At 40.4% G+C, this 13,029-nt stretch overlaps 1 protein-coding gene across 1 annotated transcript in view; it reads right to left on the reverse strand.

The window, feature by feature from the left end:
* Positions 1-13,029, reverse strand: part of CUNH8orf34 (chromosome unknown C8orf34 homolog) — a 365,453-nt gene that overhangs the window by 253,985 nt on the left and 98,439 nt on the right. Inside the window, exon 4 of the mRNA XM_050142135.1 lies at positions 8,074-8,202. Within this exon, the coding sequence (XP_049998092.1) occupies positions 8,074-8,202 (129 nt within the window). The remainder of the gene's footprint in view (positions 1-8,073; positions 8,203-13,029) is intronic.

Consider the following 13,029-nt stretch of genomic DNA (forward strand, 5'->3'; position numbering starts at 1 on the left):
CTCTCTCTCTCTCTCTCTCTCTCACACACACACACACACACACACACACACACACACACACCCTAAACTGAACCTAAACTGAAGTGGACCTGGACTTCAAAAAATACCCATTATGTTCTACTAACTACTATCATCTCTCAGATCTTCACTTTTTAAACAAAACAAACAAAGAAAATCAGGGTGTCATGTAGCTCAGGAGACTGGCGTCAAAATCAATAAAAACTAAAGTTGACCTTGACCTTCTAAGCCTCCTACCTTCATCTTCTAAATGCTGGGGTTATAAGCAAGCATCATCATGACTAGCACTCTCTCTTTCCATGAATACTTTTTATAGGAAGGCACATGACTTAATCCTCTCCCCGTCTTCTACCCACCCTTCCATCTACTACATGCTCACTTCTGTTCTTACTCTTCTCTTATAACTACGTTTGGAAAATTAGCATTGTCCCTCATGATTACCTAATGAAACCAAGTACTTTTCTATTGTAAAGATAGAGTTTCTGTATTTCATGCTATCAAATGCACATATGTTTCTCACAGGAGGAGAAAACCAGAATGAATGTTATAGTTTGAATACAAAACGTCTCCCAAAGACTCATAGGCTGAGTGCTGAATCCTGGACTGGAGGGAACTCTTTAGAGAAGTGGTAAAATGTCTAGAAGGCGGAGTCTAGAGCTATTGTCACTAGGAGGCACCTTTGAAGGTTATGTGGGTCCCAGTTCCTTCCTTGCTCTCTGCTGCTGTGAGTCTTGAAATGAAAGCTGTTCTCTATCACACATTCCCACCGTCATGACGTTCTACAAGTGCATGGACCCTAGCAACAACAGACTGAACACTCCAAACTGTGAGCTGCAGCAGACCCCACCTCCTGGAAGTTCTGTTATCAGGTGACCTCTGAAAGAGGAAATAACCCAGAGTAGAAAACGAGAAACCTCACTCCCAGACAGCTAATGAGAATGGGGATGGATGCCTCTCATCCTATATTCAGATAAAAGCACACAGAGAGATTATGTAGCTCCCAACTCCCCACTAGTGAGAAAGCCACCGCCATGCGCATTGGAGGCACAGTGCGGAGCCCACTGTACATACAACATGGGGATATCTATCTTTTTCTTACAGACTTTATCTAACACTGAATCCTTTCCTCCTTGATTCCATAAATACATTCTGGGTTTCATTCAACATCTCTAAGGGTTAATTTTCTTTTGCCTCCATCAGATCCTTTTACTGCACAGTTCTCAAGTATGTGTGTGCATTCCCTGTGAGCTGTTTTATATATGCATCTGTAACTCCCATCCCATTACTTGTAACTTCACCTTCACCCAAAATTGCCACCTGAAATGTGCCCTTGGTTTCTGGAAACGGGACCGTGACTGACTCTGCCTATAGTCTCACTGTATCTGGGAGTAGAGTTTGAAATATAATGCTAGCTTACCCTCAAACTCTCCTGAACTCTTATTTGGGACACAGGGAGTGTAGGCCCATATTTCTGTATGGCACAAAAGCCATAGGCCCAGTCTGAGCTGTCTCTGCCTAACAAAAGCAAGGATGTACTTGTTAGAAATGTAGATCTCCTGAGGAGAGGTGTTGACTGAAACTGGTCAGGATGTTTGGTGCTTCCTTCCTTTGTAAATTGGAGAATGTCTTATAGAGATGCTAATTCATGGTCTACCTGACTGCTAGCATGCGGATGTGACCAAAGCCCATGCACCTGCTTGCCTAGGAGATAGCCTAATGTGTTCCCGCTCTATTGATGTGAGGATATATAAGCTGTTTGGAGAATAAATGAGAGATCTTGGGAGAGAGATCTTGCCCTCCCATGATGACCGTGTAAGCTATGTCTGATTATTCCTCGCGACTCCATTCCAGTCCAGTTAGGGAATCTGTGTTGGACCCACACGGGCTCCGACAATGGAGGAATAAATTGCCTTTCTTATGAAGAAAACCTAAAACAGAACAAACTGTGTACATTTTTTGTCCCTATTCCTACCCTTCATTATAATCAGGAAGCCTTGGTCACAGGAAGTTCTCAATTTACATAAAATACATTATCTTCTACATTCTTCGCTCCTGTCTTATGGCTACTGCTTCATTTCAGGTTCCCTTGCCCTCTGTTCATCAGTTCTGTCTTCCACACTGCTCCAGTGATGACTGCAGCAGAGACTGTTGGAGTGTGGCTCTCAGAGGCTCTGGAGTGTGTCTATTCCCATAGCTGTCTCTAGCTAGACTTCCTGTTTTCATCTTTTCTGATCCTTTTGTGCATCAACAATTCAAAACTCACTCTTCCTTAAGTTCCTACCCCGAGCATCTGCCTTCACATCTGAGAGCATCCATCCTGGTGACGCACTCTGTTGTTGCCCCATCTTTGTCTTTGTACTGTCTAGACACAGCTACGATGCATTCTCTGTTATGAAGTTAGAAGTCCCCCACACCCTCACAGCTCTTACATCATATTCTAAAAGGTGTAAAAGTTATGTTTTTTTTTCACACCAGCTTCCAAACTACAGTGTAAACTTGAAGTACAGGTCTGTTTGTGATAATGTGAGCCACCGGTTGTTACATAATCTGCCTCTACGTTTTATCATGATTTACATTTTATATTTCATGTTATCAAATACACACATTTATCACAGGAGGGAAAGAAACAGGATGAAAGGTGTGAATGCAAAATATTCCCCAAATGCTCTTTGGCTGAGTGCTGAATCCCGGACTGATGGGAGCTCTTTGGGGAATCTTTAGAAGATAGGGTGTAGAGAACATGGGTTCCTCGAAGTATTTAGGAGGTTACATGGCCCCCAGTCCCTTTCTTGCTCTGTGCTTCTGCCATGTGGGTTGTTATTCTCTAACTCCCCAGGCTGCTAGACCAGAGAAGATTGCTTTTTGTTTGCTCATGATTGACTGACCGCAAAAGTTTTCTGTTCCCTCTTGTCTTGACTGAGTTCAGATTGTTGCTATCAGTCACAGTGCGCTGATGTCTGCCTTCTGTTTCCCAACAGCTGAGTACCTTTCCCTGACTAAGCTCCACACAGTCTTTTCACATGAGCTGTGATGAACAGGGCAATATCGGGATGGCCTGAAGACAGTCATCCACCACTACTTCTTCCAGGGAAACTGCCAGATGTAGACGAGGAACAAATTCATAAACTGCTAGGAGCCTGGCTGCTCTGGGCGTAGGAGTTCACTGAGAAAATGCACTTAACCAAATGCACAGAGCAGGGAATGGCTGCCTTTTCACTTTACCTTGTTTGTTCACAGTTTCACCTACTTATTTTTGAGAATTGCCCTCCAGTTCATGTAATAGCCACAGGAAAAGCTTCCAGCAAACAAACCTGTGCTCAATCAAATCCATGTCATCTTAATCGGTGACTCAGAATTAAAGAAAAGCAGATCAGACATGCAGACAGAGACATTCCAAAAATGATATATGTGGAAGTCATGGAGCCAGCTGGAACACTCATCCAGCAAACCATGACTGTGTGCAGTGCTAATCACTTTCAAGTCCTTGGGAGTCTGAGAGTTCTGTCCTTAGAATGACTTCCCTATCCTTAAAATTCTCTGGGTCCAAAGAAGAGATTAAGGAAAAACAGATAATGGCAGGAAAGTACAGTCATGGAGTCTCAAAATCCTAAATCCAAATTCAGTCTAGAGCCAGACAGAGCAGCAGATTTATCTTGGAGGATAGGGTTGACCTGAAGCAAGGAAAGGCAGGTTGTTAGCAAAGGAAACTATGCCCGACAGGATTTCAAGGAGAGCAGACTAAATGACAGGAGGCACATCAATGGGATGTGATATACCTGAAAGCCATAAGGCATAATAGAGGCACATCAGTGGGAGGTGGTACATCTAAAAGCTGTAAGACCTAACACTGACGACATGGTCAGGCCAGACCTAAAAGTTATTGCTCTGAGCATTTAAGTGGAGCTGTGTGAAACAAGTGCCAGGACTTGAGAGTCACTTCAGCTGTAGTGTGGGCTTACTGGAGAAACAAACTGTGAGCGTGCGGAAGGATAGCTCTCATTCCCGAATTATCGCCATACTCCTCCTGGTTCCACATACTCGCTGGTGTCCAGACTCCCTTGCAGCTTTTGTAGAATGCATATAAACATGATGAGTGCCCCTTGGCTCCCACACCCAGGCAATAGAAACTGGGTTCCCTAGGAACCTCCTCCTTCTGCAACAGCATTGAATGGCTTTTGTTAAAGATGGAAAAAAATAACAAAATGGATAGAATCTGTGTTTCTAGAACACCACATTAAGCCATTCTCCAGATGAGACTATATTTATCTCATGTCACCCTACAGAAAGTCTGTCCACAAGATTTTTTTAACATAGGAATAAGGCAACCGAGTCACTCATAAGATCAACAAGGCAGGGACAACAGTTTCTAGTTGCCCTTGTACAATACAGGAGTGTAATGAAATGGGTCATGCTGACTAGCTAAACCAATCATCTAATCATGATATTAAGAGTGTAAACTACGTCAGGCACTAGTGGCACATGCCTTTAATCCCAGCACTTGGGAGGCAGGCAGGTGGATCTCTGTGAGTTCGAGGTCAGCCTGGTCTATAAGGGCTAGTTCCAGTACATGTTTCAAAGCTACAGAGAAACCCTGTCTCAAAAAACCACCAAAAAAAAAAAAAAAGAGTGTAAGCTACTAGAGCCTGACAGGAAAAAAGAAATGAATCAGATGAAATATATATTTAAAAGGGAAAAGGACCAAGATTTGGTAATTTAGTTATGGTGGGGAAGGAGAGAGACACAGAGAGAGAGAGAGAGAGAGAGAGAGAGAGAGAGAGAGAGAGAGAGAGAGAGAGAGAGAGAGAGAGANAGAGAGAGAGACAGAGACAGAGAGAGAGAATAGTAGAAGGGTTTGATTAGTAAAAGTAACACCACCCAAGGCAGCTTGCTAAAATACCACCTCGGGGAGAACGTTCTTTCCCTTTACTTACGCTGACTTTACGGTGGTATCCCTAAGTGGGGATCCATGCCAGCCAAACATTTGCATGAAATCCTGGGGAAAGTCTGGGTGAGAAATAAACACATTTGCACTAGCTGTTTGGGAGCGATGAATACATTGTGAGTGTGGGTCAAAGGACGAATCACAGGATAGAAAGAGTTCCCAAGTAAGACCCTACATGCAGTGACGTGACGGTAGGCAGGGCAGATCAAGCGGCTACCAGCTCTGCAGAAGACAGAGCTCAGTGAGTCTAAAGAAAGCACCCAACAATGCAAGCAGTTCGGTTGGGCGAGGACCACAAACCATGCCTATCTCTTGGGCAGCTGGAATCAACTGGCAATGGAAGAGTCACTGGTGCCGTGAAGAGTGACAGGAAGAGGACGCAATGGAGACACTGAGCGCTAGCTGCTCTGCTTGACACCCTGTATGTGTGCATGTTTCTCTCTCTCTCTCTCTCTCTCTCTCTCTCTCTCTCTCTCTCTCTCTCTCTCNTCTCTCTCTCTCTCTCTCTCTCTCTCTCTCTCTCTCTCTCTCTCTCTCTCTCTCTCTCTCTGTGTGTGTGTGTAACATTAGATTGTGCAGCCTGGTTCAGCAGCCATGCGTCTCCTCATGTAAAGAACAAATACTGGAAATGCCCTGGTTCAGACTGAGATGAGCTGGGAATTAAAATTCACACTACAGTTTGAAGACTAAGAAATAAGATGTGACTATAATAGATTGCAATGATTATTTTAGAAGAAGCCTACCAAAATTGGATAATTGATACATTAGGGTATCTGTCTCACTAAATTTAATTCCATGTAATTATTTTAATAGTCTTTAATGTACCCAATTGGAAATAGAAACTTCCATGTATGGCTGATCTTACATTTCTGGTGTGTTGTACATATCTGAGCATGTTGTTGTCTGGTAAGTATCTGCGACAGGCAGAATTCTAAAACAGTTCCCAAGATTCGCACCTGAACAGTCCTTCCCCCCCTTCCCCCAAGTCTGAGTAGAGCTACCAAGTGGGAAGATATATTTGCCTCTTGATCAGAGCTCAATCTCATAGGCTTTGAACAAATAAGATGAGAGAGTAACCTGTGGGAACCTGACCTCACCGGGCACACCCTTTGGAAGAAGACGAAGTTTTGGAGAAATGCTCCACTGTGACCTGTAAGATGCAGCAAATCATAGAGATGCCTCTCCTCTACCCTCCTGCTGAGAGCCCCAGTGTTTCCTGCTTCCCCAGATTAAGGAAGCCCACCATGGGCTTCAGACAGCACAACTCTGCCCAGGAGTTTCACCTGTGTGCAAGTGCAAATATCTGTGTATCTCAAATTCATACGTTAAAGCCTGAACTCCACTGTTACAGCAGTACTAGGTGAAGCCTGGGAAATGATTCTAGAACAGTTTCCTCTGCTATTAATGGTGTTAGTGCCCACACAAAAGAGACCCCCAGGGTTGCCTGGCCCTCCACCACAGTGGAAAGAAGGCACTGCCTATGAACAAAAATTCAACCAAACAAGCGACAAGAAAAGGATGTCACTAAAAAGGATCAGCTAAGCACTTCATCTTGGACTTAACATTCTTTACTTGGAGAAGTATGTTCTATGAGTATAGAATGCACCAGCATGTGGTACTTTGTTATATATAGTATATATAACAGTTTTGGGGGCAGACCAGGCTTTAGGGGAAACAACAAGGCGAGTATTTGCTAGGCTGCTGCACTGTTTTACAGGACACAGTTTGATGGGTATGAATAAGGATCAAGCTCGCTCTTCATTCATCTTCTTGGCTCATGTTTGTAAAGAATGAAGAAGCTGTTTTAGCCCAACCACTTCCCCAACTCATCAGACTCAGAAATATTAGCGTGTGCCTTTGCCATAATAGTGGGATCAGGCTCCTTTCAATTTAACAATAAGCTGAAAACCACTTCGTTGTTTTCTGCTTCAAAAGTAAATATAGCTCAAAGCAGGAATTTTGTAAATCCTATCTCAGGGTTTAACATCTTATTGCAAGGCATCTTAGTTTCTCACCTTTCTTCACTGTATAAAAGTCTTGAAAGTTCTACTTTTAAATGAAAATGATATTTTTGTAAATGTATAACACATAAAGGTATGTATAAATGTACTGTCTAACAATGCAATATACATAGGTATATATAATTTAAAACTTTGCCAAAAGCGTACGAAGGGACAATGACAAACTTTGAAAGATATAGACTCATTTCAGAATTATTAGGCTTAGATTGCATCAAAAGAAAATTATGATGAATCCATGATTTTTAACTGACTTATGAAGATGTCTGACTTTTTCTTTTTCTTTTTGAAGTGGAGAAATACCTACACAGATTAAGATAGTAATATCATAAACTTGCTACTTAAAACATAACACATGTGTGTCTGCAAATTCAGTCCACAGTCACCAAATTACATCGGTAAAATGCTTGTCAGATTTTCTGATCCCATAGTGGTAATAGTGACCGAAAAGCCGCCTGAAGGACACATTATCTCATAGCCTCACCCTTCCCCAGGGAGCCACAGCAACTTCTTGCTGCTTTGGATAAGAGAGAAACATATCATGGAAGTTAAGTGATTTGTCTGTGGTGTTCACCTTATAGATAGATGACACAGTGAAATCTCCAGGTCATGCCCTCAGAGTAGAGATGCTGTTTTCTGGGGAAAAGTAAATACCATGTCTTCATGCTAGGCTCTGAGAGGACTCTAAGAAGAATTTGACCCAGTTGTTGACCTGCAATGGTGTATAGACATCCAAAACTCATGGAGGAGAAAGAAATGCTTATTTCTAAGAACGACACCAAACAGTGCTTTTTATAACAGAAGAATGAAGAAGAGGCTGCTGAACGTGCGTTTGAACTATGTAACAGAAACCATGTAAGGGGACCAGAGTCCAGCTGCTCCAAAGGTCCTATAGCTTCCGCCCACTGTGCAGCCTGTGGACAGATCTGAGCCATGGGCACAGTCAAACCTCTTTTCAGCTCTCACTCCCTTAGCATTCCTCGGCCTTACAAAATGATAATGAGGATGTCAGAAATGGATTACTGCCAATCGTGATGATGTTTGTACTTTAACATGGGCTCTGAATTTCAATTATTGTCAAGAAAATGAACTTACTTCGAGAGAGATTCTCAAGGGCTTTCCCCAGCTTCTTGCTCTCTTGAAGGATGTGGTTCAATTCATCAAAATCACGGCTTTGTGGTTTAGTCCGCCAGTTCCACTGAGGATGTTCTACTGACCTTGGAACTATGTTTAAAAGAAATGGTTATTTCATAAGCATATAGTACAATGATACAAACTCACCATTTATTGTTTGTGAAAGACTGCATCAAGAGCAATGTGCAGAATAAAATGATTAGGTTGGAGATGGCTTTCGTGTGAGTAAACAGCAAGGAGATTTAAAACTGGGCTCGAAGAAAATGTTTTAACTCAATAAATAGAAGGAAATATGACAGCGGTTATGAAAAATGGGAAATTGGAGTGCTGATTTAAGTCTAATTACTTCAATAACTTAAAGAAAACCACAAGGGAAAAGTTTTTTCTACATAATGCTAAAATAAATTATTAAAAATTAGGCTAAAATTAATAACTTCATCCTCAGCAACTAGCAAACATGATATTACGGTGTCATCTTGTTATAGTTTTTAAAAACACAAGAATATATATATAATTTTTATTATATATATGTATATAAAATATTTATAAAATTTCTCCCAAGTTCCCATTACAATTATGTTACAGTTGGAAAATATTTTTCCTTTTAAAAAATAAGTTGAAGGTGGGGAAGTGTTGGGAAAGGCTTTTCTCTAGGAAGACATAAATTGCGGTGTTTAGCAGTAGTGGATTTAGCAAAGTAGAGAAAAAAGAAGCTCATAACCCAAAAAGTGAGAGACAAAGAGAGTCAGCACCTCATTTAAATATGAATCCAACTCAGAAGCACAGTGCCAAATCAATGAAGACATTAGAACTTAATGGGTTCCCAGATTTTAAGAGTCCAGTTATAAGATCTAGCAAAATTCAACTTTTGTTATTTAGATTTTTTAAACAACATCAGTAAAGATATGATTGTAAAAGCTTTAGGGGACAAAAACAAGAAAACAAATTAACAACAGACTTAGCAGTATATCTGTCCTAGAAGATAGAACAGTCTTTAAAAATTCCAACAGAAAGTTACTTTTACCTGAAAATTTTATATCAATCATAGATCCAATTGAAATACTTAAAGTCCTTGAGAGTTTCCCTCATAAACATCGTTTCTGAGAAAGCTGTTAAAGGATAGGCTCCAGCTCAATGAATAAATAAACCAAAATTGGAAGATACTTGGAAGCAGGAATGGGTGAACTCTAAAAGAAAGAGAAAGGGGGGAATTCTCATGATGACAGTGAAGGAGGGTAGCAGCACACAGTTGGAAATATCTACAAGTGGACAAGTTAAGAATGGAGGAAATCAACAAAGGCTGCCGAAGAGTGGTCTCCAAGATGCTTTCAATGACATAAAAGAAGAAAAAATACAAAGTAAAGTAGCATAAAAGAGAAGATGTGTTAGATCACATTGAGCGACGCTTTGGGAAGGGTTTGGTGAAGCAAGATAAAAAGTTAAGAGTACACCTTAATTCTAGAAAATAGTAGTAATAAGTGCATTTTGCGGATAAAACATTAGTTAGCATAGTGATGTTAATGCAGAATGCATCTTAAAACAAATTTGAAGTAACCACATTGCTCTGCTGTCAGGATAAGATGTGAGTTGATGTGTGCACAGAAAAGTGTGCAGGAGATTCCCAGATGATGCTTCGAGTTCAAAAGGCTAAGAGCAGTTTAGAACCTTATATGTTCAGATATGCAGACGAAAAAACTAAATAATCATTCAAAATATCAAAATTGATCCCAGTTAGGTTGGGAAGGAAGAATAGTAGGACTGTGTAACAGCCCTACTTTCGAGGCCTAAGAAAGAGTTGTAACTGAAAGAGTAGATAAAAACAAGATTTGTACCATTTTCTTCAAAACTTTGATTGCCACACTTGTTAACTCACTTTAAATAAATTCTTTGATCTGCAGTTTGTATCATTGCTTCATGTAATTTCCCGTAAAACTGTGTATCGTCAAGGTCTTTCCTTACCTTTCAGTTTATAGATAGTAGAATAAACCACAAATATTCCAAGTCCATACCCAGGACTTGCCACGAGATTTGCCCCTGAATGTTCTAGGTTGACAAACCCAGGCAAGGCCAGCAGATGACCTGACCTATCAACACCAAATCCTGGGTAGCTACACACTGGTTCTAAGGCATTGGGTTTTGGGACCTTGTGTAACACCAGGAGTTTCCCTGGCAACTCCACAGAGAAACTAAGATCGGTTCCTTTTTCTATCTGTAGCCTGTGAGGATTATGAATGCAAATGACAGCATGGGAATCAGATTCAGAATGATGGTGTGCACCTTATGATCACGAACAGGTTAACTATACTTCCAGTTTCAATAGTTGTCCTGATAAGGAACAAGAACAGGCATGTGAAGTCAACTCTGTGAGTTCGAGGCCAGCCTGGTCTATAAGAGCTAGTTCCAGGACAGGCTCCTACAGAGAACTCCTGTCTCGAAAAGCAAAACAACAACAACAACAACAACAACAAATGCTTTAATATATTTATTTTCATTTAATATGTAAATATAACCTTTCAGTTCCTATAATGTTCCTTGTATGTATATAATACACCAAGGACTGAAAATTTAGTATTATATCAATAGTTGGGAGGCTCTTCCCAGGAAAGAATAGTTCTCTTCCTTTCTACATTCCTTTCCAGTAGCCGCAGTTCTATAATTTGACTGAAGACCTGCTTGATAAGAGAGAAAACCCGCCTGGCACTGGAACCCAGCAATCCCTATGGGGCTAGTAGTGATGTCATGGAGAAATGGAAGCCACCATTTACTAGATAGCATACGCCTCATGAAATTTAAGACCTAGGTGATCAAACTTATTTAAGTAGATATGAGGAATTTATTATTTCTTTATGACGAAAAAGCTCAGAATGCTTTCAAGCTTTCTGACACGCGCACTGCTCTGTCACCTACGGTCATTCGACTGTGCAGTAGCATGACACAGCTCCTTGATGCTCACCAGAGCTTAACTCTCACCCATTGAACCGCCCATTGAGATTATTTATACATTTCGATCCTGACTTCTAAACCAAGAGATATACCATGCTTCTTATCAGTAAGCCAGGAAATGTCCCCAGCACTATAGTGACAGCTGATTGAAGTGAGATGCTGTCTCATCTCTGTTTCCTACACTTAAAACATCTAAATGTTTGGACACTGTTTTGATGTCTTCATTCTCTTGTATTTATGTAATCTGTAATTACATCCTTATGCTTCATCCTTTCCTTTTATCCTATAATTTTCCTGATAATCTCAACATAGCTAGGTACTTCTATTTGTGTGTTTTGTAATAAAACATTGAAAACAAAAAAAGCTTCTGGAGATACGGTTTAGCAGCTAAGAGCACTGGCTCCTCTTCCGGGGGCCCAGGTTTGATTATCAGCGTGTATGTGATAACTCACAGTCATTTCCAAGTCCATTCCCAGGGGTCCTGATGCTCTCTTTGGGTCTTTATTTATAGACAGCAGGCAAGCATCTTGTATATGGACATATATGCAGGCAAGACACCATAAACATAAAATAAAATAATGATAAAAATTAATAAATAAAAAGAATGGAGGTGTATTTCCCCAAACACAAAGAAAAGCACTAATAGAATTACTGAGAGTTGGTTTAAGTTTTTCAGTTTAACCTAAATCAACATATTTCTCTCAGTTTTCTTAACTAGATTATGAATATGAAATGGGCAAAAAGTATAAGTACTTATTTCCTTGCACAGAAAATTGATGAAAAATATCATTTTCATAATTCTGCCAACATTTTATTTACTAGAGCAATCATCCCACATACTAAGCAACTGGAAAGTACTTAACAACACTTTATTAGTCACTACCTAAATATCTATGACATCCAGCTGTTGAAAACTAATAAGCCACAGGGTAAGATAAAGTTATTTTGTTTGTTGCAAAATTAGTCTAACTAATAAATATTATCTTCCTACGGTAGGCCAAGAAGTAAAGATATTCTTGTTTGAATCTTTTTTTTCTTTTTCGTATTTTGAGACAGAACTCACTTTGCAGCCCTTGCTAACCTCAAACTTAAAATCCTCCTACCTTCTAAATGTTGAATTAAAGGTATGTGGACTAAATAAATAACTTAGAAAGGGGGAGAGAAAGAGAGCTGGAGGGAGGGAAGAAGGGAGGAAGGGAGGAGAGGAGAAGGGAGAAGACAGAGAGAGAGAGAGAGAGAGAGAGAGAGAGAGAGAGAGAGAGAGAGAGAGAGAGAAGAAAGGGAGACTGGCAAACAAGAAGAGGAAGGGACCTCCACTGTGAAACAGAAATACAGCTGTGTGCTGGAGGACATTATAGAGGCCCTACATTTTATTCTGAATGGAATGCACACATATGCACACATATGCACACACACAGCACCTATAGGCACATACAGATACATGCAGAAACAGAAGCATAGATGCAAACACATACTGCTACACACAGAGAGAAACATACACACAGACAGTTATACACACAGAGAAACACGGACTCCCCCCATAGGCACAAGCACACACACAGACACATGCACACAACATGCATAAACATACACACACAGTTGACAGCATTTTCTCTGATTTGGAAGTCAATAATTTTTAAAATATTTATTTGTGCCCTTTTTCTTTTAAAAATATGAGCGATGACTTAGAGTCGCTTTTAAATTTCATTTTTCAAATATTTGTTAAGAATAGATCTTTCTTTTTGGGTCTGGGTTATCTCACTCAGGATAGTGTGTTCTATTTCCATCCATTTGCATGCAAAATTCGAGAAGTCATTGTTTTTTACTGCTGAGTAGTATTCTAATGTGTATATATTCCACACTTTCTTCATCCATTCTTCCATTGAAGGACATCTAGGTTGTTTCCAGGTTCTGGCTATTACAAATAATGCTGCTATGAACATAGTTGAACAAATGCCCCTGTCATATGATCGG

Source organism: Alexandromys fortis, unplaced genomic scaffold (assembly GCF_014885135.2).
Source record: "Alexandromys fortis isolate MF-2015 unplaced genomic scaffold, M_Fortis_MF-2015_v1.1 scaffold_41, whole genome shotgun sequence".
Classification (NCBI taxonomy): Eukaryota; Metazoa; Chordata; class Mammalia; order Rodentia; family Cricetidae; genus Alexandromys; species Alexandromys fortis.